This window comes from Primulina tabacum, chromosome 6 (genome assembly GCF_025594145.1).
Source record: "Primulina tabacum isolate GXHZ01 chromosome 6, ASM2559414v2, whole genome shotgun sequence".
Lineage (NCBI taxonomy): Eukaryota > Viridiplantae > Streptophyta > Magnoliopsida > Lamiales > Gesneriaceae > Primulina > Primulina tabacum.
In genome coordinates, this window is record NC_134555.1 from 2,206,378 (window position 1) to 2,231,444 (window position 25,067).

Consider the following 25,067-nt stretch of genomic DNA (forward strand, 5'->3'; position numbering starts at 1 on the left):
AACGAGGCAGTATAAAAACACGTAATGAAGACAATCATTATGATCATCATCACAAGGGAGAGTGTTGAAAAATATATTTAAAATGTGAGTATTGAATATTTGAATGTTGAATATTTGAATGTTGAAAATAAGAGTTGTAAATATTGAAAATTAGTGTGTGATGATGTAGGTAATGATGTATTTTATTTTTGGATTATTTGTAAAGATTTCCTATAAATAGATCTCTCATTTGTGAAGAAAATTACAATTGAGTAGAGAGAAAAATATTATAAAGTGTGTAGTTTGGTAAATTTTGAGAGTTTGAGATTTTTACTTTTTACCATAAATTTTACTTTTTCACAACAATAATTATATATATATATATATGTATATATATAATTATATGTATGTATATATATATGACATGCATAAAAATACATACAAGTTCAATTCCCTCGTGTAAGTGTTTCCAACAATAACAATACTAAGCATTAAATATTCAAACCACCACCAAATTAAAGTGCTACAGTCTACAGTCCCCTGAGCATGCATCCTCAATAATACTATACTATAATTATATATATATACATATATATATATATAATTATATATATATATGTATGTATGTATATATATATGACATGCATAAAAATACATACAAGTTCAATTCCCTCGTGTAAGTGTTTCCAACAATAACAATGGCAATCAGCTCTCGTTTTGTGCTTAAAGCTACGTGCCTGGTTCTAGTAGCGTTGGCGGTGGCCACACCTGCGGCAGAAGGGCAGCTCTCCTGCGGCCAGGTGACGAGCGCCTTAGCTCCTTGCTTCGACTACGTGTTGCGCGGTGGCCTAACCGTGCCTTCTAATTGCTGCTACGGTGTTAAGTCGCTGTACAAGGAGGCGGCCACCACCGCCGACCGTCAGGCTGTTTGCTACTGTCTGAAAGCCGTCACCAACTCCGCCTCTAGTCCTGTCATCGCCAACGCCGCCAGCCTCCCCAAGAAATGTGGCGTCATCCTTCCATATACGATCTCCCCCACCATTGATTGCGCAAAGTAACCAAAAACAATTTAACTTATACATGTCGTCCAGCTTCAATAAATTGTTTATCTTGAAATTGTTTATCCAATTAATCCAATGCTAATTCATTGTTGCAGAGTGCGTTGAAATCCAAAGATCAAGCGTATCAGACGAGCAACGGGGATCTACACCAGGAATAATAGCAGGATCATAATTATTAAGAATTCTGAGTTTTTGATTGCTACAATTTAAGGTTTATCGTATGCTCGAAGTCCTGATTATTAAATATGTAATGTTCGTGCATGCATGCATGGAGTACCCAACAAGTACTATATGTTCCTATGTTTTGTTTAATTTATAGTCAGTTTCCGAGTAAGAGATACTAATAATGCTTCTCGTTTAATTTGACTATATTTGTACAGCGGCCTCCCTAATTCTTACACCGTCTTAATTAGGCTTAATCAAACATTTGAAAAAATGACAGTAGCAAGAATGAACAACTAAATGATATCCAAGGTATGTATACTGGACAGCGAGGGGGGAGATTTAAATAATTCCAAAATTGAGGTTTTCTTCTTCGTTTGGGTTATTTAACCGAGAATATGATCGTTGGGAGTAATAGGTGACTAAAATTCGGTTCGGTCGACCCTACCCCTGCGGGCACTGCCTGCAGGGGTCGATCCAACGGCTCGGATTTTTTCGAGCCAGTTTTTTTTCTTTTTTTTTACAGGGAGGTGGGCCCGGATCACTCACGTGGAGTGATCCGGGCCGTTCATTGCCCGTGCAGGCACTGCCTGCACGGGTATGTTGAAACAAACCCTAAAATTCTAATGGAGTTGGAAATTTAATTCTTATATTACCAGCCAAAATTAATCACAAGCCTCTCGATTTAATTAATTTTTTCCTAAAAAAATTTATATGTGAAGGCAAACACAAAATAATTAAGAGGACTTGCTTTTAAATCCTTAAATCTAAACATGAGTTTGTGTTCAATCACTGTCAAGGAAAAAATGTTTATGTACATCTTGGTTCGTACAAAAAATAATTACATTCAGTGGTGATGAAAATCGATATAAAACATTAACGTTATGGTATTTATATATAGTATGAGAGTAATTATTGTTTTAGATCTGACAAAAAAAATAATATTTTAAATATAAAATTGGGACTTTGCAATCAATTCAATCTAAAGTTGATTATTGTTTCGGACTATCTATGAAATCTAATGGGATCCAGAGAGACCATGTCATCATCCATAAAATCCTAAGTACCGAGTTAACAATTGCCGCGAGTAAATATATTAATGACGAAGTTCATTGAATAGAAACATTAAACTAAAAACTCATACAAAATGAGCACCTAGGAAAAAAACGTCACATGCAACTTTATTAATATCAACATTTGCAATTTTATTAATATCAACATTTGTTAGGGTATTCAAATGTCATATATTAATATCAGAATTTAAATTTTTTATATTGATTTTTATCAGATATGAAATATGTGTTATTAATATCAATATTTTTTATACATGTTTAAATGCTCAAAATTCGTATATTTTTATCGAATTCGAATCATTTAATACTCAAGTATTATATATTATCATCACGTTTTAATATTTGTATTGATTTTCATTCGAAAAATATATATTAACCAAAAGAGTGCTTGTAACATTTTTTTAGATGAAATATTATAAACACATTTTTTTTTATGAAACCACAATCCAAATTTGAGTTTAGAGATTTAAAAACAATTTACCCAATAAATAACTTGTTGAATTCGATAGCTTTAGCGGTTGTCGATTAATGTCTGTTCAGCTTCTCTAGCTCCGAGACAATTAGTATTTATGAAATTAAATGGGCCGGCATGGCATACTGCACGAAATTGACACGCGCGCATTTAAGTTTTTACAATTTTCGAAGTGGAACTATGCACTATATAGATAAAAATTTTACAGAAATTTTAGTGCAAATATAGATAAAATCGGAAATGAATCTAGTGTTGTGTTTGGATATTATCAACACCATGACATAATATGTAGCAAAAATTGATTATTTAACACACACATAAATTTTTACTAAAAAAACACCAGTTTTAAATTATGCACAAATATATTACTTGTGCATAATTTAAAACCGGTACTTGTGCAATGTCATATGGTTAAAATTCACTAGAAAATGATGTAAATTGTTTACACAATATAATTCTAGTGAAATAAACAAAACTAAATTCTTTTGACACTTCAAATAATTACAATGCATCAAAATAAACGAAACTAAAACACAAGATTCAAAAACCAAAGTTGCTTAAAAACAATAAAAGAACACTATTCGATCAACACTCCGCGTTAGTGTTGTTCTGCACGTGTTTTCAACACCAATTAGCAACACGACATAAACGTAAGTCGATCACTCAAATTCTTCAGCATGAAATTTCTCTCCGACTCTGAACGTCGTGTACGTTCAAAAAAAAAAAAAAAACTCCAGCAGCTAAGTAATAGTCGTTTCCAAGTCGTCTTTAATTCCTCACTCGATATTCTATATATATAGATCTTCATATCTTGACCTAATTATCTTTTCATGAACACACTATGTTACAAATATGGAAACAATAATTTATTAAGAATAAGACTCTATTCAAATTTACGATATTATATCTTAGAGATAAATATAAAAAACAAATCACATAGATAAATGTCAAGATTAAATTATGTTAAACAAATTTAAAAATACAAAATACTTATATTTCAAATTAAATAAAATCTAAATATTAATTAAGAATAAAATATTCATTTCATAGCACCTCTTTTGATTTATTGATGGTTTGATTCAAAGAGTAACTCGTTCTCCACGTTTTTCTATTTCGTCGTACTGATATTATATGCAAATGAGTGGATATATTTTTAGATATAATATAAAAAAACAAAAACGATCTTTGGTGAATTAATAATTTTGGATTCGGCCTATTAAAATTTCAAATTTAGTTTCAATATATTAAAATATAACTTATGTTTATTTTGATTTAGTTGATGACGCGACATCTACAAGTTAACAATTTTCGATTTCACTTCAGTATTTTTCAATGTAACAACATTGACAATTAGATGAAAATTTCTGAAAACTAAAATTTAGTATATCAAAATCAAACATTAAAACCTCAGTCGACCAAAAACTCAAAAATTATATAAATTAATGTGGAAAAAACTATTTTACCTGAGACTAAACAACTTTTAATAAAAATAATATAATTTTGTTTTACAAATAAAAATATAAATTTTACTGTCACCGATATAGTACAATAAATTATTTCTCAATGAAGTGTCGAGTTGGAAAAATAAGCAATTTCTATTAGGACGTTGAAACTTTGATTAGATTGAAAAAATCGTAAATCCAAACACAAAAACCAAATCCCAAATCAATTCAAACAAATTTTTTAATTTTGATATAAATGTTAAAAACGAAGTTTATATGGTTTCGAATTCATATTATATATATGTTAAAATCAAACTGATTAAAAACAAAAATGTAATTAGATAACTGATTTTTTTAGACTGTATATTGTATGAAATATAGAGTGAATTAAGAATATTTTAGTTAAAATTTAGTTGATTTTTTATTTACTTAAATCATTTAAACTTTATATTTAAGTATTTTGCAAAATAATTAATTAAAAATATAATATATTATATTTTAAATTTTAATTATTAATTTAAATGATTAAAAAAACAAATAAATCAAACCATTTTGATAGAAACTGAACCATTGAAAAACGGTTCGAATATCACATTATATATTAATGAAACCAAAAACTAAAATAAATTTTGTAAAACTGAATCGAATCAACTTACAAACATGTCTACTTTCTCTATAAAAAAATTATTTTATTTAGCGTAGTTGTTTTAATTTAATTTTATTTTTAAAAAGCATAAATAAATTTGTATGTGGAGACAATAATAAATTGTTTGCATTAAACACAAATGAAATGCCCTGAATAAAGCTTTTGAAATAATTAAAATCCAACTGTCCACCAACCAAATGTTGACTATTTCATTAATTCCTCCGAAAGCCATCCGTAGCTCTCTATAAATATAGACTTCCTAGCAAAGAAAATAAACTCAAAACTTCCATTCTTCCTAAGCCAAATTCAACCTACTTTTGTCATCTCAATGGCAAGCTTCTCCGCAAGGACGACGTACTTGAATCCAATGTACGTTGCACTAATAGCATTAACCGCCGCTGCGCTGATTGCTCCGCCCCCTACGGCTGAGGCAGTGGTTTCATGCAACTCGGTGCTGACCACTCTGTCTCCATGCCTCAACTTTGTTCTGGTCGGAGGTGCTGTTCCACCAACTGAGTGCTGCTACGGCGTAAAGTCTCTTGCAAACGCCGCCGCCACCAAAAAGGACCGCCAGGCCGTGTGCTCGTGCTTGAAATCCGTTGCTAGCTCCGCCACCCCGAGCATCATTAACAACGCCGCCGAGCTCCCAGGAAAGTGTGGCGTCTCTATTCCCTATGTCATCAGCCCATCCACTGACTGCTCCAGGTACATTATACACATATACTGATATATACATTTATATGTATGCATTCATTTGTCTTCGTTCTAATAATATTTCCTTACATAATTATTTTGCAGGGTGAGCTAAGTAAAGTTATGGAGTTGGAACAAAGATTTTCCCTTGTTGACCACAAATTTGTTTGGAGAACGTATTATTACGGACGTGACTTATGATTAAGAAGAAGTTTTAGCTAGTATTAAGTAGTAATTTAAGGTTTGATTAAGCTAGCTACTTAAATATTGCTACCTATTAATGAAGACGATGTACTGTATCAGCTTTGTTTGCGCCCTTATTTTGCATATTATCCATTTTAAATGCATGCGCATTTATGGAATTGGCATTAATTTACATGCATATATACCCTATGAAAATATGGAAACAACCCCAGACAGATTTTCAAAATTTACCCTATGAAAAATATGTAAAATAACAACAGATCAGGAGAAATACATGCAGGTATGCATGATTAATTCATATATCACAATTATAAATCATGTGAACTTTTACAGTGTTTCGTTTTACATATGTATAAATGTAAATGGACACAAATCTAACCTTTCAACTAATCATATTGATTTAATAAAATGAATGCATCAACTTATAGTTAGTGATAGAAACACATACTTGGTTATTTTTATTGAAGTTTTCTGATTATTTGACATACTTTCTCTCATTATATTTGAATTTTATATATTTACAAACTCGTATTCTTTTTTCAGAAATATTTTTAAAAAAATTGGGCCATGGAATCTGGTTTTTACCAGTTGATTAATCTTTCTGGTTCTGATAACTGTTGGCTGAAATTTTTTAAGTCTGAATTATTGGGCCGGACTGGATTCTGGTTGAAGCCTATCGAGAGCCCGCTTTCACTCCCGAATGACGCCTTATAGCTCCAAACATGACCAGAAACGTACAAATGTGAAATATGGCCTTAAATTGATTTTTTTTAATAAGAATTTATGAAGGAAAGATAGATTGCTTGGGAGCTGCGAGCATATATCCCTCGCTTGTGCCGTCTGTTAAACCATACATTATGTGTTTCTTGCATGTTATCCGACCTGGAAAACAGTTTCCACAATTACTCATTTTTGGGACCACATCTTTCGAATCTTATTCATTCATTAGCATTATTATTGTTGTTGTCTGCAAAAGAAAATTATTATTTGATTTTTATTTTATTCACGCCAATTGCTTTGCCTTTTATTAATTATTGTAATTTTATCGAATATTTATCGTGAACACTTATTTGAGCATTGCTTAGATGATGACTTGTGCATCCAATAGATAAATATTTTCTTAACTGATGTTCATTTAGAGGCCAGTAATAAATGCTCAATATATCAAAATTATGTATATCTTGTAAGTTGTGAATATTAATATAATACTAAATGAACATAAAAATTATGGATAATAACCTTTTTTAGTTGAAAATGAGATTTTCGAAATTGATATCTCGTTCGAGGCAAAAATTTGTGTGAGACGGTCTCATCTGTCGTATTTTGTGAGACGGATCTCTTATTTGAGTCATCTATGAAAAAATATTATTTTTTTATTGTGAATATCAGCATGGTTGATCCGTTTCACAATAAATATTCGTGAGACCATCTCAAAAGAGACTTACTCTCCTCGTTCAAACAACTCAACACCTCATTTTCTTCTAATAATTTTTAATCCTAGAAGTTTATTTAGGATTCTATGAATGCCACCTACCAGATTCGGTGGGGTCACACACACCGACTGCAGGTGATTCTTAGTATTCACGCCCACGCCTAACCAACCCCACCGTGGCCCATATATAGCTGAACGTAACCATCACCGATTGCCATTTTGGAGTCAATCACACTAACCAACCCCAAGTCCCACCCTAGCTCCAACGCAACCTCTGCTCCTATGACACTGTGTCCACCGCCCTCTGCCTCCCTAGGGTTTCAATCTTTCCTCAAAACCACCACGCGCTGTAAACTCTCCATTTCGCCGGCTGCTCCTGGAGGCTTCTCCCCTAATCTCTTACCGTTGGGCCGCCGAATTTCGCGGAATCGCGCGCTGCTTGTATCTGCCGTTTCTCATGAGGAATCGGTGACCTCTCTTCTCTTTTACTTTAATGTTCGTCATTTATTTGCGAGATTTGACTTTCTGCATTGTAGGGAGGACGGGAACATATGCAATGTAAATCGCTAGACCCGCGCGAGCTATGCTTTGTGCTTCTAGTTTTATTGTTTGTAGCAAGAATATTTTCGGACTAATTTGTCTAGTTCTTAATTTTATTTTTCCTTTCCTTATGTTTGGTCGGTCTGCAAGTGGGGTTTGGGGTCATTGATGACATTCTTGTACTTGATTGCTTAATCACCTTATGTGCCCCTCACAATTTAATTGAATTTGACTGCTAAAGGATGTGTACAAGATTTGTTGTTTGCGTTTAGATTTGATGCTTACATTCATTTTATGTTTTGGCGAGAAACTTGGGTAGCTTGAGACGGTTGAGAAACAATGCAACTAAGAAAGGAATGTGTAATTTCTGAAGGCTGACTTTATGTCGGTTTCTGTTGTTAAGTGGAAGTCCGGCTTTGGAATTAGGCGATTCTAAATTCAGTTTTATTCATATTCCAGGGCTGTGCTTGTTCTCTACTTTCATCTTACATTGGAAACTCTTTTTTTTTCCTTTCGCTGTACAACTGTGCGATGTGATGTTTTCTTTGTGCATCAAAAGCTTTTTGAACGTCAAAAGCTTTTTGAATCATAGAATCATAATTCCAGTTCAATTTGTTTTCAGAAGCCTTCAGATATTGGTATAGAGGAGGAGGATTTGAAAGAGGGAGCTGAAGAATCACATGTGGCATGGCAGCAGATGCTCAAATCTTTTAAAGAACAATCCTTAAAATTGCAGAGTGTCTCAAAAGAAGCATATAAACTTTACAGTGAAAAGGCAGTGATCTTATTACAAGAAACTTCTGAAAAATTGAAAATTCAAGCTGAAAAAGCAAGACTGGATCTGAGTATTATTGCTTCAGAAATAACTGAAGAAAGCAAAGAATACTTGGCCACGGCTGCAGATAATTACCCGGAGCCTGTGAAGGATATTGTTGACACCTTTGCTTCTTCCCGTGATGAGTTGAATGATGTCTCTAAAGTGCGAGACTTCTACGTTGGAATACCTTATGGTATGTTGAGCAAAAAAGTGCTTGCTCGCATTTGCTCTGTGGAAATTTGACTTTTAACTGATACAAAAAGTCACACCGGCTGAAATATTTTTATGTTCTTATCCTACTTACGCTTTCCAGGTGCTGTTCTTTCTGTTGGAGGCTTTCTTTCTTTCATGCTCACTGGAAGTATACCTGCCATCAGGTTTGGCATTATTCTTGGTGGTACTCTTTTGGCGATGAGTATATCAAGTTTGAAATCTTGGAAAAAGGGGGAGTCATCACCTTTAGTCTTGAAAGGGCAAGCAGGTCTGTATTCCATTGGAAATTTGTACATTTATTTCATTTTTCTCTGTATTGATGGCAGTTTTGCTTTTCCTTGGCTATCTATCTGTTCATTGGCATTGAAAAGCATGCTTGTAGTTACACTTGCAACTTGCTGGCTAAAAGCTTGTTAATCATCGAAAGGTGTCTCATATATGATCCTTAACTTTCAAGCTTTTCCTGAGAAATTGTTTGATGGACGCTTGCTGACTTGCTCATACCTTACATATATTATGCATTAGTCCTTGTTTTATACTTTCAGTTTTATATTGCATCACGTTGTTTGCCCCTCTAAGATTTTGCACTGTACATGGTGTTGTCTGCTTGTAATTAGATTATATATAACCATTTATACTAGGACACAATTATTATTCTGTTATGTATCCCATGATTTGGTTGTTTATGGGAAGGAATCATCTTGATTTAGAATAATCTTGTCTGATCGAGTGCTTTCTAAAATTGGAATAAACTTTACTAATGCTATTCTTGATGTGATTTTGGATCTGTTGTTGCTGCAGCAATTGCTACTATATTATTTCTGAGACAATTGCGCTTGTTGTCTTTGGTAAGTTCTGTTTTCTCACAGCCATGAGAGAATGTTAATTTGATGAAGTTGTAAGCGATGTTCTTTTATTGCTCTAACATCATTCATTTTGTGCTCCTTTGCAGCGGCCATTTATATTCAACTTTTTCACAACCTTTGTCAGGTCTCCGGTTCTCTGAAATTCTGAATTACGATTATCATACTTCCTCTTACTGCTATTTTACTTGACTAAACCCCAGTAGTTTTATATTCTGCTCTCTGATATACAAATTCTTACCTGTCCAACGTGAAATGCTTTTGATGAGAATTAGAACTGAAGGACTTGTTGACCATCCATGTATGACTGAAGATGTTTTCCCTTTCAAACCAAAGATACCACACCAAAATTTAATGCTCCTAATTGCCGATGTTATGATTTTTAGGGTTTTCTTCTCAAACCACAATACTGTATTTACTAATCTGCATGGTGAGATAATTGGAAAAGGTTTTATTTGAAAGTTTGAGAATGTTATAAATTTGTGCGAACTACTAAACTCAGGAGTGATGTGACTACCAAAAGTTGGAAAGTGAGCACCTGACAAATTAAAATGATGAAAGAGCATGCATCGTGCACGTTGTTCCTTTCTACTTTCTTGAATCAAACATTGGTTAATCTATGTTCCAACGATGACATGTAATGTGCAGTGGTGGAGTATTTGCATTCTATCTCTATAGGATCATCAGAGATAGAGGTCAGCCCAGGGAACCTAATTCGGGAGCAAGGTTACAGGATTAGTTAATCTACATGCGTAGGTGAATGATCTTGAATCTTCCTTCGTAGTCTCTTTAAAGCCAATGGACGGTAACACTTGATCAGTCTTTATAAATTAAATTTTCGGGTGAGATCTTGCTATTCAGATAATATAGAAAATAGGGATTTCAACTGTTTCTGGTGTTCTGACTTGATTTACTTCTTTAATAAGGACAAAGCAGGATTGATTGAATGCAAACAAATGTAGACGTTATCTCCAAATGCTTTTATTGTGTATAATGTAGTGTGTGTCCTATCTTCGTTTCAACTTGTAATGACCTCAATATTTTTTTATGCGTGTCCCAAGTTTAATGAGTTCGATAATTTACTGTGATTTAATCAATATCTTAGCACAGATTTATTGGGATTCCAAAACACTCCATGACTCCATGGACTTCTTTCTTTGCATCAAATCAGTGCGTAATGGAGTGGATTCTTAACTGAAAGAATAAAACATCAAAAAAGTTCAGAACTCTGCATCATGTGAAGCTCCCCGGCTCGAATGCAATGCTTAAAAACGTTTGCATTGATATATACAGCCATACAGCTACCCAAGAAAAATTTCCCAAAGTGTTTGGAAGTCCAAGAAAGGTAGCAGCATGTATGTATATATAAGCTCCATATTGTACAAGAATGATGCCTGCAGCAAAGATGTTTTATTTCACCTCCCTCGCGAAGTTCAAATTACATTAAGCATTCCCACGAGTCATTTGACCGGGTGATTTATTACTACTGTTCAAGGGCGTATATTGCGGCCTCTCTACCTTAATCTCTGAGTCCATCTTTGTCTGCATAGTCCAACCATAAGAAAGCAGGCCTGGCGTGGATTTTGCACATCCTTCCTCATTGCTATCCGCTCAGAACTATACTCAACCCTTCCATGGTGAGAAATAGCCTCCCTCAACCAAAGATTTATGATGACCATTTCTCCTTCAGATATTTCTTTGCTTTATTTTGTCAACAAGATCCTTGCCGATGTCGCGGCGTTCTTGGTAATCGGAGGCTCAACAACCCTTATAGCTGCTGCTCCACGATTCAGTGCTTGTAATAAGCGCTTTCTTGTTACTATTCCAGTATTCCTATATGTACACGCGTAAACGATAATAAACAGCATAAATAAAATAAAAAAATAAGAATAGGTTCTTCCCGGCTTCGTCTTTAACTCAAAGATCAGTATTATCATTGACAGATTTTGAGCTTCTTTGCATCAATGAATAAACCTTCATGTGTTTAAAGAACCAAAACGAAGCATTAGTCAAAGTTGACCCGGTGAAATAGAGTTAGATGGATAACATTAATAAGTTTTGGAGATTAGGAAAAAAATATTTTTCAAAATAATCTTGGGTGCTTATAAATGTAATCGGCACGATTTGTTGATCTAATAGTTTTTATTCTAAATGGTAGGTAAATCACGTAAAATTTTGTTTAGTAAATGGTATTAAATTATACTTGAATTGATATAGATAATAAGTAAAAAAAACTTTTTTATTTTTGAAACCAAGTTAAAATGAGATTTTGAAGATAGATGACTTGTCCAGAATATTACTTAATTATATAATTTACGAGAGTTGAATAGTAATTAAACTGAGATTTGAACATTACATAATTTTCTTGAATATTATGTAATAACAGAATATTTATGAGAGAGAATAAAAAAAATTGATTTAAATGTAACGACTATACCGAGTAGGGTAAATATTGATAGAAATGTAATTTTGGGATAAAGACTCACTGGGGTGATGATACTTGATTTTATTTTGGATAATATAAAATGAGTTTTTGAAAAATAAAAACAAGCATTGCAATATTTTTTTTTCTAAATACACACTTGACTTCTTTTTCGTGATACCGCCGTATAGCTCAAGAATATCCATATATGCTTGCAACTTGAAAGAAATTGTATGCGCACAATGTGCCTCATTTTGACCAATACACAAACATATCCACAGAAGACCATAAAAGGTCCGAAACTTTGGACAGCACATCAAATTCAGGTAACCAAAAGTGGCTGCATAACTTACAGTAGAGAGATGGAATAACTCTGAAAAAAATCCTGCGATAAGGATATTTACAGGTTAGAAATATTTAATTTAGATGATGTGCAGCACAACAAGAGACCCGACCCCTCACACACAATGAACGATAGAACTATCACATTAGCATATTTTGTACAAAATCAGGCAATGCTGCTGCCACGCCATCAAAACTTAAATCTACGGTCAATTTCATATTTATATGTTTCATATTTGTCAGCGTCCAGAGCCCTCAAATAAAAATCTGAGATCTTCGACTGTGAGGCGAGTAGCAGGCATGCCACTTTGATCTTCACCAAAAGCAGATGCGACCATCTTCCTCTTGTCTTCCTGTAGGCATGATAAACAGAGTTTTAGCAGTTGACACCATTTCTCACCAATTACCAGAGCAAAATAATCAATTCACCATTATTGTCCTTAAAACTTGCATCAACTCATTTAGCTCAAATCTTTCAAGTCCAGAAAACACAGCTCAACAATCTCACTGAGAAGGAAATCAATTGCAAAATGCAAAAAGCGAATTCAATTTTATCATTGTCCCCATCAATTACGGAGCTTCAGATGACGTACAAATATTAAATCTCAAATGAGGCCAACCAATAGCAATTCCAACGTAACAAACAAGCCAACAGCAACCATTCACATTGGGATTCCAGGAAAGAGTAGAATAAGTAAACAATATCTTTTTACATTAACAAGTTCTTGAAAATAATGATCACGTAACAAGTTACTAGATACCAGCCTATTGTCCATAAGAAGGCCAAAAAATATTCATTTCCAAGCAAAAATAATAGTCAACCTAGTTAAAACTAAACTTATCTAACGTGAAGTCAACAGCAGGTGGATTGCTCGTTTGTTTCATTTGAGTAGGGTTACAACACATCTTTATTTGTTGAAATAGGGTAAAACAAGTAGCCAATGTTTACTTGTTTTTGTACCCAAATGTTCATGAAGAAATATTAGAGAATTCTACGGCAATAGATTGGTTAGGAGCCCTCAGTAGTTATGGTGACACACTAATGCCAATAAATTTATAAAAAATAAGAAATTATAGAAAATATCTAGCGTTCAACAAAATAAGAGTGTCAGCTGAGATGAATGACAACAGGGATGGAGTAAAATAGAAAAGAGATGCCTATGCCTTCTATGTATCACTAGAGGATAATCAATCAAACAATCAATAATTTCAACAAATTCAAAGAAGCCTGTCACACTACAGGCAATGCACAACTTTGCCACAAGTATTTGGGCAATCCTGGTCTAACAGAGAAATAAATTCATGGAAATAAGAAGAAATAACTTCATGGAAAACAAGAAAAGGAAATATGGTTCTGATTAAGAACGAACCGAGTTGAGAAATTATATGGCAAAAAAAAAAAAACTCGTGAGAGCAAGATGAAGCGGCTAGACAAAAAGATTGTAATTTGATTAAAGAGACGATCATAGAGGCATGAGTCAGAAAAGAGCCTAGAATAACCATGTCAAGGTGTTCAATCCATACCCAGACTCAATCAGACAATAAATACAACCTCAAAGCTCAATAAATAAATATATCAACCAATAAACAATGTTCAAAAGATTAGACGTGTGGATACCTGAAGAGCCAAAATGCGATCTTCAACAGTGTCCTTGATGGTTAACCTTGACACTGTAACAGGACGAGTCTGTCCTATCCTATGTGCTCGATCAACAGCCTGATCTTCTGTTGTCGGATTCCACCAAAGATCCAAAAGAATTACGCGGCAAGCAGCAACCATGTTCAAGCCAAGATTTCCAGCTTTTAGAGACATCAACATGACATCCACCTGGGAAATAAAGTAATATTGAACGGGAAAACAATTGACCAGAGGTAAATGACTGAGGAATAATTCTGACACAATCCATGATGGTATTTGATAACCAAAAAACCATAGACACGTGATTGGGCCGGGTACTAATGATTAAGTGGGTAAAAAGATTGACGAAGGGCAGACTTTCCATCTCAAGTCACATTACTCTGTAGTTGAGAAATGTTTCAAGCTCAATTTTGGAACGAAGAAGTAACTCCTTATTTAACTCTTTTTATCACTGTTTGAATCCTTATCCACTAGCCAATGCTTGGAGTTAGAAAAAGAAATATGTCGAGAGGTTTGTCAAACACATAAACATAGAAGTTTGATACTCTGCATCCAATGGGAAATTCTATCCTAATATATTTAACAACCCTTCCAATGGCTAATCCCACACCAAGAGTGTTACCCCCGGTGTAGGCTAGAATTTTCCGTATCCGATAAAATGAAAAATGTCAAGTTTATAGGCTAAAAATATACCTTTCCTCTCTATAGAAGAACCCGACTTTATCATTTTATAAATGCTAACAATAGACAAGTCTACAAGTTGGTGCCACTTGCCGATTAGAAATACCACATTTCATTCAACGATGTAAATTTTTTTTGACAAGAACCTCCAACATGAAATTCAACAACTATATCTTCAATCAGATACAATTGAAGCCAACAAGAATGGAAGACGTCCAGACACCTTAGAGAAAAATACACTTAAATTTTAACTAGCAAGAAAATGACTAACATGGAGATCAAAGTCTAACCTCTGGATCAGTGTTGAAATCTTTGACAGCCTTGTCTCTTGCAGCTATTGACATTGTACCGTCAAGCCTACGGAAATTTATATGGGAGTTCTTCAGTGATATCTCCACTAAGTCCAACATGCTAGTCCACTGGGAAAACACAATGGCCTTTTCAGGTTCTTCACTCTCAGAATCCAAGTAGAGACCACTTGAAGATGAAGCATCTCCCCCAACTGTAACCAAATCATACGACTTTGACCTCTGACCTTTTGAAATGCAATGTAACTTGAGAATTTCCAGAGCAGATCTGATTTTAGAAGATATGTAGTCAGTCTGCAGAACCTTAGATTTTTCACCCGTTTCATATGAAACGGCGGTATCACTGTCAATATCATCAGATAAACATCTTCGTAAAGTCGCTCGGGAATAAACAAGATCTGCACCAAGTTGTTCCTTGCACTCTGGGGCTGGACAAGTACTGTCTTCCCCTGTCAAATGATCTGAGACACACTGATAACAGAAAACATGTCCGCACATTGTGACGATTGCATTTTCAGGAGGATCCTGTAGAATAATAAACCATTCAAAAAATACTTTAGCCTTTTGTGGTTAACATATGGCTTACCTGCAATGAAAAATCAACAAATGAAAGTTGTCATTAATTAATTTTTCATCACTCATGTAACTGTTACCATGTGAACTATCAGAATCACCAAAATCATATTGTCATCCCTACATATTGCATGATGAGAAGAATCCAACAAGCATGCATTCACAGTAGTATTATCTAATAAACAGTTCCCAACACCAAACATGATTGACACCGTAGACACTAGACAATAAATCAATCACTAGCAGGACCATTATACAGAACTCATAAAAATACTAGTTGACAAGCATAAAGAAAGGACTGAATCATTTAACAATCTCATCAATATATAGCCAGCCTCCAGAAAAAGTGATAACTAGACATCAGTCATGTCATTTTCCAATGCATAAAATCTATGAACCACCTCAAGTTTTTACTCGAAATCCCAAATCTCCACTAAAGGGTCACCTCTAGCATTTGATCGACCAAGAAAAAATGGTCAGTTGGTCAGGAAAGCACAAAGAAAACAGTAAATTAGATGAACCAGTTTCATGTGATAAGCACCAAAAAAGGTCTTAAGTGAGAGATATCGTACTTTGCATGCAAGACATATGGCCAAAGAATCTTCCAGAAAATTATTTAAATTAACAAGTAATTCCCTCGGGAGTGATTTGGCCATCTCAGAGGAAACTTCTCCAACAGGATCAGAACGGAACCCTTTGACAAGTAATGGATGGTCACAGGCTTGACGAAGTCGGAGAAGCAGCAGTAGTATATTTGCATAATTTTGATTCAACGTGCCAGCAGCAGCATATTCCTGAAAATTACCTATTTTAAATCCAAACTTTTTTACAATCACAATCAAAACTAAATGTCATTAATCCACCATCAAGTAAAAGATACGAGTGAAAAACATAAAAAAAAACCATAGATCTAATTAACAACCACGATCTGACAAAGGACTCGTGAATTTAAATCATGGCAAGTAAAAGACTTGACACCTGTCCTAGAATTTGTCTCATGGCACCACAATCTCCAGGAGTTTGTGCTACTGATATCATTGAAAGGACCACAGATTCTCTGGCACCAACCTCAATGTTGTATCTACTAATGTCTAACGGGCAAAGTTATCTCCAGTAGATATGGAGGAAAGTGTATAAATTACCCCATTGGTTCATAAAACACCACAATATCAGCAGTCTTCCTATCAAAATATAGCATTCTATCAATTAGTTGATAGTCTCTATTTCATCATTGACAATGTCGGGTTAAAAGGTATGGTTAGTCTGATGACCTGTAATCCTATTTCATTCCATAAATATATCCATATTAAACATAAAAACACAAAGCAGACACATTGAAACCAACAATTACACATGACACTAAACCGAGAGAGAGAGAGAGAGAGAGAGAGAGAGAGAGAGAGAGAGAGCTGCAAAATATCGGAATTAAAAGGAATTAACTCATTATTGTGACCCAGAAATGAACCAAGATGGTTACAAGGGGATCATCAACAACAGCTTATTATAATAAATTAGATCCCACCTAAGAACACCTAATGACTTTTTTGTACAAGTACCACTTCTTTAAGATAATGATGCCCATCATAAAAGAATATTTGGCAGATAGCCCCAGGATGTTTTAGACCATAACGTAGCAATACCGTAATATAAGGATCCCACCACATTCACAAATTAATGTTTCCATCCCTAATTGCGTACCTATAGCTTCAAAAAGAACACTGTCAACAACTGATGATTCAAGGTAAATTACTTCAGTTAATAACATGGATACCCACATGCCAGAGGCAAATATAAAAACATCAAATTCAGTTCCACATAATCCAATAAAATAGAAACAATAAAGATATCATGAGCAAAGTCTTAAAGGTATTCCAACATAATTTATTCGAAATTGAATTCATAGAGATGCTATCATAATAATTTTACAGAGGACCGGTAACATCAGGGGAGGAAACTAAAGTCAAAATGAAAAAAGTGATGACTAATAAAGCACCAAAACACGGACAGGAATAACACTGGTGGATGAAATCGGCAACAGATTCCAGTAGTAAACATCAATAGAATCACATGAGTACACACATTTACAACTCAATTGAAACTGGAATAAGTGGATGAGAGATACACACAAACAAATCAAAATAAACACGAGTCACACACAAAGGAAGAGGAACCTTAAATTGCTTGCGTGAATCTGCTTCAAGTTTGCTATAAAAGGTCCTTTCTTCTGCAGCAAAGTCCACCCGCTTTAAGTGTACTTTCTTGGGTGGCAGGATAATTATAGGCTTGCCATCAATAAATGTGCCTAAGCCACAAATAAAGGATTATTACCATCAGCCAATATAAATTATCTATACATGTGAAATCAACTGAGGCCATTTATCGTTGCATTTTATCGAAAACAACATGAAAATTAACCATTTCAATTAAAAATGACATACTAAAGTCTTCAAAAGAAATAAGATCTGATTAAAAAAAAAGAATTAATCAAGTAACACAGAGAAGCTGCCAAAACTACTTGCGCTGCTGGGATAATCGAAGTTTCCACCCTTGACAAAAAAATGGTCACTATATTAAACCACAATATCCATTCATCCAGTGTTGGTACAACCAATAAATCAAAACGTACACAGTTCAATACTGTCGAATGTGAAACAGTTAGAATCACCCTTGACAAAAAAATAGTCGCCATATTAAACCACAATACCCATTCATCCAGTGTTGGTACAACCAATAAATCAAAACGTACACAGTTCAATACCGTAGAACGTGAAACGGTTAGAATCAGTAGCCTCGTCGGAATTGGGTGTTGTGCAATCATAGAGCACACGATGCTCACTGTAGAAACAAATTATACAATCTATGGCATTCATCCTTCTAATTATAACATAACATGGCCAAATGCGAACTCTCAAATCTAAACAAAAAGTGTCACAGTAATGTCCAAGTTCAAACTTTAATTGAGAATGCCGCTTCCAACATGCACCAACTGTAATTTCACGACTCTTGCCTTGATGAATATTCAAAGGAAAAGAACAACCATCTATTGAATGAAAACTCTAGAATTAAGAATGAACAGCAAAAGCATACACAGAATTGAAAAATAAGTCATCTACAACTTCAAAAATTATGTTTTCATAAGTTGCAGCTTCAACTGTTAAAAGTACTTTCAATATTCAAAAAGTATGATTCCAATTAAGGGAGAGTCGTTTAGATAAATATAAACATTGAAGAGATTGAAAGCTATTAGAACAATGAAGGTGGATAAACTAAAAAGGACTAGGTTCGTTAGTGTTAAAAAAAGAAACTCGCAGGTGAGAAGGCAATTCTGCCAAAAAAATATCGAGCTCAACTTTCATTTTTCTACTATTGGGTATTATCATGATGACCTTCAAATTGTTTGTTTCGAGTAGACAGCTAAAAGATTTTACATCAAGAAAAGTAATGATATCCAAAATAAAAACGAAGACGCTTACAATAGAGTGTTACTTTTTTATTACAGCAATGGGATTCCTCCGGAGGAAAAAGTGAGCTGACGAAACTGAAAATTCAAGCAAAACTAATTTCGTAAAATATATCATTTTACAATACAGAATCAGTTGAAACCCACAAATGTTTTCCACTACAAAGTATTCAAATATATTATTAATCATATAAGGGTACTAGACTAGTATTAGAAAAAAGCAAGGGAAGATCCTGATACAGCACAGTTAAGAATCTCTCCAACTTTCCCAAATTAAAAATATTAATGTCAAAAACTCATAGATAAGTGTTGAATCATGATGATTTGAAAAAATAAACATCCTTTCAAATTTTTACCACCTTCCGCATTCCAGAACATATTTTCTAAAAAAAACAAGAACCCTATATCATTTTAGCAAGCCTCTGCGAATTCTTCAAAAGATAGAAACATTGTTGTACAAAACTATTTTATATTAAAGAGTATTCTCACGGATAAATAATGATAGAAGAAATTGAAAATCACCTTTAGTTCGACGCAACATGATATTTCTTAACACAACCTGAAGCTTTTTGTATCCTTTGGTTGAATCCCTTGAAATTAGAGTCTTGATCGAGGAGACAAACGTTTTATACTTATCATATGGATCATATCTCAAAAATCTGAAGTAGCTGAATAATTCATCTATTGAATTTTGTATTGGTGTTCCAGATAAGCACCATCTTCGCTTTGCTCTAAGGCTGCAGCAGGCCCTGGCCACTTGAGTTCTATGATTTTTTATGGTTTGAGATTCATCCAAAATAACCCTAGACCATTTTACCTTCGCTAATGTGCCACAATCACTATCAAAAGCAGAAATATTGATGTCTTTTTTACCCTTCTTGGACCTCTTATTAGCTGACAACTTTTTTCGTTTCTTTGCCATGGAAAATGTAGAAGATAATCCATATATGTCTCCATCTTTAGGTTCACTGTCGTCCTCTTCAACCAAAGGTTGTTTTGGAACTTCATTGGACACAATGGCATACGTGGTCAAAACCGCATCATATTTTGCTAATGCTGCAGGACTTTTGGTCCTACTACCTCCATGATAAATCAAAACAGAGAGTTTAGCTTTATCTGTAACTTTCTCATGCAGCTCCCGAGCCCACTGTCGAAGAACACTAGCTGGACACACAATCAATGTACCTGCTGTCGGCCTCCTGCAATGAAATCCCGTTACTGTGTTACTCGTCTGTGGAAGTATAGTAAATTCTTCACTCTCTTCAGCCTGCTTTCTTTCATCAGCTGCAATATCCCTAATTTCATCATCGTCATCCAAATCTAAGGCTTCAGTTTGGATATTGCATGAGTCTTCGGGCTTAGATTTTCCCTCCAGAATTCTCTGTGCGTGAATGAGGGCAATCATTGACACAGTCTTACCAAGGCCCTGCAAAATGGAAAATTTATAAGAAAGACTGTAGGGGAAAAAATGAAGTGGCAGCAACACTAGTTCGCAGACCTGATCATCAGCCAAAATTCCGCCCAAGCATAAACCAGATGATTCCTTCTTGAGCATCCACGCCAAAGCAGTTTTCTGCATGTGAAAAGTCCTATGCTCAGAAGTACATGTGCACAGCACAATTAAAGGGTGTCTAACAGAAGCAGACAATGAATGACCTGGTGCCTAAGCAGAGATACAGACAATGTGCCATCAGGTAATGTAGCTTCTTCTTTGGGTTGATGCAAATCCTGCAGGAAAATGACAACGAGTCCAGCATAATATTGTTCACTTATTTAGCAATCAAATGGAATAAGGTCTCAAGCTGGGTACACAGTTGCAAGAAAATCTTCTCAAAAATAGGTCGGTCTTTTGTAGGTTGCAAACATGAAATAGAGTAAAAAATACACAACAGAAAGAGAGAGGAACAATGTCCAAGTTACTGAATTTTGCTCAAAAGTGAACTATAGAAAACACTGTACAGAACTTCGATACAGGCACATTGATACAACCAAAGTACCTTCAGCAGCAACCCACACTGGAGTCTAATTCTAGTAGAGAATAAATAATACTTTTCGATTACCACCATTGTTTAGAAACTGGAGATGGACGTTCAACTAGGAACTGCATTCAATCCAGAATATTCAACAAGATAGTTAGTTGTACAGATTGGAGTGATGCACACTGGCAAACCGGCCCTGATCAGAAATTTCCAACTCTGATTCCAATTTCTCCAAAATTACGAATTTTAAAGTTTGGTACCCCAAGAATTTGAATTCTCACTGGTTATAATGGTTGAACAAAATAATAGTGATGAAGAAGATTTGGAAAACACCGAAATGCTGGAAATGGAAACATATGAGTCATGTTGTAAAACAATTTTACATTACTCTTCCATAATGCCAGCCTAATTCTCTATCCTCATTTCAGTTTTCATTCTAACTAATCCTACATTCTTTCATTTCCACCGACCACCACGATGTTAAAGGCTTCACTCAGCTTCTGAAAACGAATTTATTTGCCAAAAAAGTTCAAATTGGCACCATCAGGCAACAGCTAAAAAACTCATTAAAAATACAATTAGACAATTAGTTGAATTAATAAGTGAATTTTGTGCCAACAGGATATGCCAAAATATGGATGACTCCACCCTGGAGTTAAAAGAAATGATGGGGTAATCCAATTTGGGACGAAAAAAACAAACATGGTCAATAAAGAAGAGTTAAAAATCAAATTAGTCAGTTCGAATCATGTTTCATATAACTATAAACCTATTATATGACTCAGTTGTTATTTAGTTGGAGTGGTTGCCCCCATCATGTAATATCCCAGAATATTTTCTCACCCATAGTCATCATAGACTTCCAAATTAAGCAAAAACAAAAGAGTTGTAACCCTAGATCTATGGTCAAACCACGTCAGGAGATATAGGCCCTCATTGATCATGATTGAGTAACAATGTTTAGCTGTGTTCTATATTCCTCTTTTGAGTATTCTCTCTATCATTGAAAAGTTAACAAGAAGATAGAGAGTAAAGTCACCCACTAAGCTTCTTAATCTTCAGAAAGTAAAGGCACTACTAAAACATGAATAAATATAAATCTTAGAGAATTGTCTGAGTTGATAGAGTAGATGAGCATTTGACCAATAATCAGGAGTTTGAACGCTATTGTGTTATCCCGAATATTTTTCAGGCGAGTTTGTCACATAGGGTTTGCCCACTGTGGTTTACCTAGCTAGCGTAGTTTGCACGCTATTGTGTTATCCCGAAGGTTTATCCAGTGCGCACCGAAGAGTAGCAGCTACGGTTGTCATCATCATAAAAAATACTCATAAAACATTGCAAATAAATGGAATAAAGAAAGTGAAATCAAAAAAAATTTAGAATACGGATGACAACATTGCTGGGATAAAATCAAGATCAATGTTGCTACGTGGATTGGTAATCACGAAGAATTTAAGAACGTGTCAAACCCATATATAATTGAGAGATTGGGCTTATGTGTATAATTAATAGTGCATCGATCTTATGTAGCTTCAATTGAAAGTGAACCACTAGTCCACTGATTGTAATTAACATTTTTAAAATTATTAATAAAATATCTTTTCTAATAAAAAAATCGAAAAAAGGTGAGATACCAAAGTTACAGATAACAAATATCTATCCAATTGTCTAGGAAAACAACAAATATAAAGCACTAAACAATCACCCGCGAATATGAAATTAGGAATCATGTCAAACAAGTACCTGCAAAGCTGCTTGGTAAACAAATCTCTCATCAGCTCCAGCAATCCTTTCTTCACCAACCCCTGTTTGATGCATGGAATCATTTGAATTAAGAACCTGAACGGTTGGAGAATATTTCCCAATCATCAAAGATGAAGGTAATAGCCGATTCCCTCTTTTCTCATACAATGTATCATTCACAGTGACCCGGTGAAAATCTTCGACCACGTGGTTCTTTCCATTTAAAGAATCTGACAATGTTGCAGGTTGATAATATTTTCCATATGTTTCACGAATTTGACTGCCACCAACATTCTCCACTAAATTGTTCGATATCGTTCTCGATATGGAAGGTTGGATGGATGCAGGAAGTGCTCTCTTCATGGATTCAGGAAAAGAACGTAATTCATGAGTAGTGTTGAATCTACCAGCGTTGTTTAAACCATTAGATTGGTACGAATTCCCATCCCGATCCATCCTTGAACTTGAAGCTCTATGGACCTCGTGGCGTTTTGAGGAAGTTTCTCCATTAACAACTGGCCTCTTGGAGGAGGAAAGAACTTGATGAGAATGACCATTGTAACCTGTCAAATGCATTAAAGCAAACTTGATATATAATATACTTCAATAATACTGTGAAGGTGTTTGCATGCAGCAATTCAGATATTACTCGTCGAATGTGGAGGATTTGAAGATCCCCATGATGGAAGTACCCTGAGATTTACAGAAGAGGCACTATTCGTCACAGGAGACCCTTCTCTATAATTGTCTATCTCCCGTAAGTCTGAGTCACTGTCGGATGATGAACTGATATCTATAGGATCCAATGAAGCCATTTCTGATTTACCTACCACCTCTGTAAAATTTCCAAATGCTGAAGAGACCTGCTTTTCACGTAGAAACACCTCAAAATAGCATAAACACAACAGTGGACGCATGACACAATCATCTGGAGGCAAAATGTTTCACTTACAATGCAAGAAATTTGTCTTAAACCACCAAGTATTCCACGAAAAATGATGAGCATTTCTGACTGATCTTTATTAAGCTAAACATGGGATCCATATGGACAGCAATTTGTTGAAGTACGTAAACTTGGTAAAAAAACATTGAATCTTCAAGAATAGGACATGATGTGTTGCTAAAGATACCAAAACCCTGTCGAACCTGCCAAAAAGGGGGAAAAGAATATACATATTGTATGAAATGGGTTAACACGCAAATAAAAATGGATGGAAACTAATTTAACCAGGGCGGGAACGGATGTAATTGACAAATTTAATTTATTTTAGGCCATACACTTGCATTAGTCCGAAACCCAGACGTCGCCAGGGTTTAACCACATGCATAAAAAACAAATTTTTTAAAAAAATACGCGTCTTGAAGGAAAAAACCAACACTGATGGATGAAAGAAAATATTCAAGCAGATTAATTTCATCTTTAACACATAATTCTCAATATTCAGCCGAAAAATTTTATCTCGACTTTCGAACTTCGACAAAAAGTAAGTATCACGAGCAGTAACAAATTTTTAATCTGGGACTACGTCAAATGGCTTTTAAAGTTCCAATTCAGTAAAAAAAACACACACACACACACAAATGTGGGAAATGGGGAAGTGAAGGAAGGATTTAGAAACCTGGAGTATGATTGTGGCATTGACTGCGGAACTGGCGAAGAGGGAATGTCGACGCTCGGAATACTGGTCCGGACTTCTGTGCTGTGCGCTTGAATGTACCAGAGGAAAACCCTAGTTGGGGAAGAGACTCTCCGTACTCAATTTAGTTATGCGAGTTTATGAGAGTGACAATTCCGCAGCCTTTGGTTAATTGTCTGTGCATATTTCGACTTAGCCCGATCGTGTAGGTAAAGGAGAAAGATGTAATTTACTTCGGGATGAATACTTTTTATATGCATATACATATTATAGTTTGATGTGCATGCTTTACATTAAAACATACAAACCTCATTTGTCTATTAATATAGAAATTATTTATTATTATATAAAATAAAAAATAAATATACCATGTTCAAAATCGGATTCGACTGGTTCAACCGATAACCGTTCATGGGACTAGTCCGAAAAACACTAAAAAATTGTTTGACCGATAAAACTGGTTAAGACCTGTCAAAAACCGGTCTCACTTGTTTGCACATTTTAATTTTTTTAAAATAATGATTTTATATTTAAAATTATATTTTTTGTTATATATATATATATATATATGATTATTTTGATTTTAAATCTATTAAAATATTATTTTAATAATATTAGATCTTATTTTGATTTATTTATTTTTAACATATATATATATATACATAATTATATTTGATTATATG

At 34.6% G+C, this 25,067-nt stretch overlaps 4 protein-coding genes across 6 annotated transcripts; 3 read left to right on the forward strand and 1 right to left on the reverse strand.

Moving 5' to 3' along the window:
- The first annotated feature begins 623 nt into the window (after positions 1-623).
- Positions 624-1,388, forward strand: LOC142547990 (non-specific lipid-transfer protein 1-like). Its single transcript, XM_075656364.1, has 2 exons — positions 624-1,033; positions 1,136-1,388. The coding sequence occupies exons 1-2, from the start codon at positions 678-680 to the stop codon at positions 1,143-1,145; spliced, it is 366 nt and encodes a 121-aa protein (XP_075512479.1). The 5' UTR covers positions 624-677; the 3' UTR covers positions 1,146-1,388.
- A 3,739-nt stretch (positions 1,389-5,127) lies between these two features.
- On the forward strand, positions 5,128-5,894 carry LOC142547991 (non-specific lipid-transfer protein 1-like). The gene is made up of 2 exons (XM_075656365.1): positions 5,128-5,540; positions 5,634-5,894. Exons 1-2 carry the CDS (start codon positions 5,164-5,166, stop codon positions 5,641-5,643), a joined length of 387 nt encoding a protein of 128 aa, XP_075512480.1. The 5' UTR covers positions 5,128-5,163; the 3' UTR covers positions 5,644-5,894.
- A 1,370-nt stretch (positions 5,895-7,264) lies between these two features.
- On the forward strand, positions 7,265-10,694 carry LOC142548626 (protein FATTY ACID EXPORT 3, chloroplastic). Its single transcript, XM_075657057.1, has 6 exons — positions 7,265-7,632; positions 8,327-8,714; positions 8,835-9,002; positions 9,536-9,582; positions 9,687-9,724; positions 10,246-10,694. The coding sequence occupies exons 1-6, from the start codon at positions 7,447-7,449 to the stop codon at positions 10,334-10,336; spliced, it is 918 nt and encodes a 305-aa protein (XP_075513172.1). The 5' UTR covers positions 7,265-7,446; the 3' UTR covers positions 10,337-10,694.
- Positions 10,695-12,322: 1,628 nt separating this feature from the next.
- Positions 12,323-24,571, reverse strand: LOC142548627 (helicase-like transcription factor CHR28). Of its 3 annotated transcripts, none has more exons than XM_075657058.1 (12): positions 24,367-24,571; positions 23,700-23,893; positions 23,397-23,613; positions 22,748-23,310; positions 20,679-20,750; positions 20,521-20,595; positions 19,545-20,448; positions 17,734-17,864; positions 16,135-16,356; positions 14,972-15,514; positions 13,980-14,189; positions 12,323-12,714 (listed from the first exon to the last, which is right to left on the reverse strand). In XM_075657058.1, exons 2-12 carry the CDS (start codon positions 23,751-23,753, stop codon positions 12,601-12,603), a joined length of 3,105 nt encoding a protein of 1,034 aa, XP_075513173.1. In that variant the 5' UTR covers positions 23,754-23,893; positions 24,367-24,571; the 3' UTR covers positions 12,323-12,600. The 3 variants fall into 3 exon arrangements, with proteins under 3 accessions (XP_075513173.1, XP_075513174.1, XP_075513175.1); XM_075657059.1 differs by having other exon boundaries at positions 23,397-23,610; positions 24,367-24,570; XM_075657060.1 differs by lacking the exons at positions 23,700-23,893; positions 24,367-24,571 and having other exon boundaries at positions 12,324-12,714; positions 23,440-23,578.
- Between the last annotated feature and the right edge of the window lie 496 nt (positions 24,572-25,067).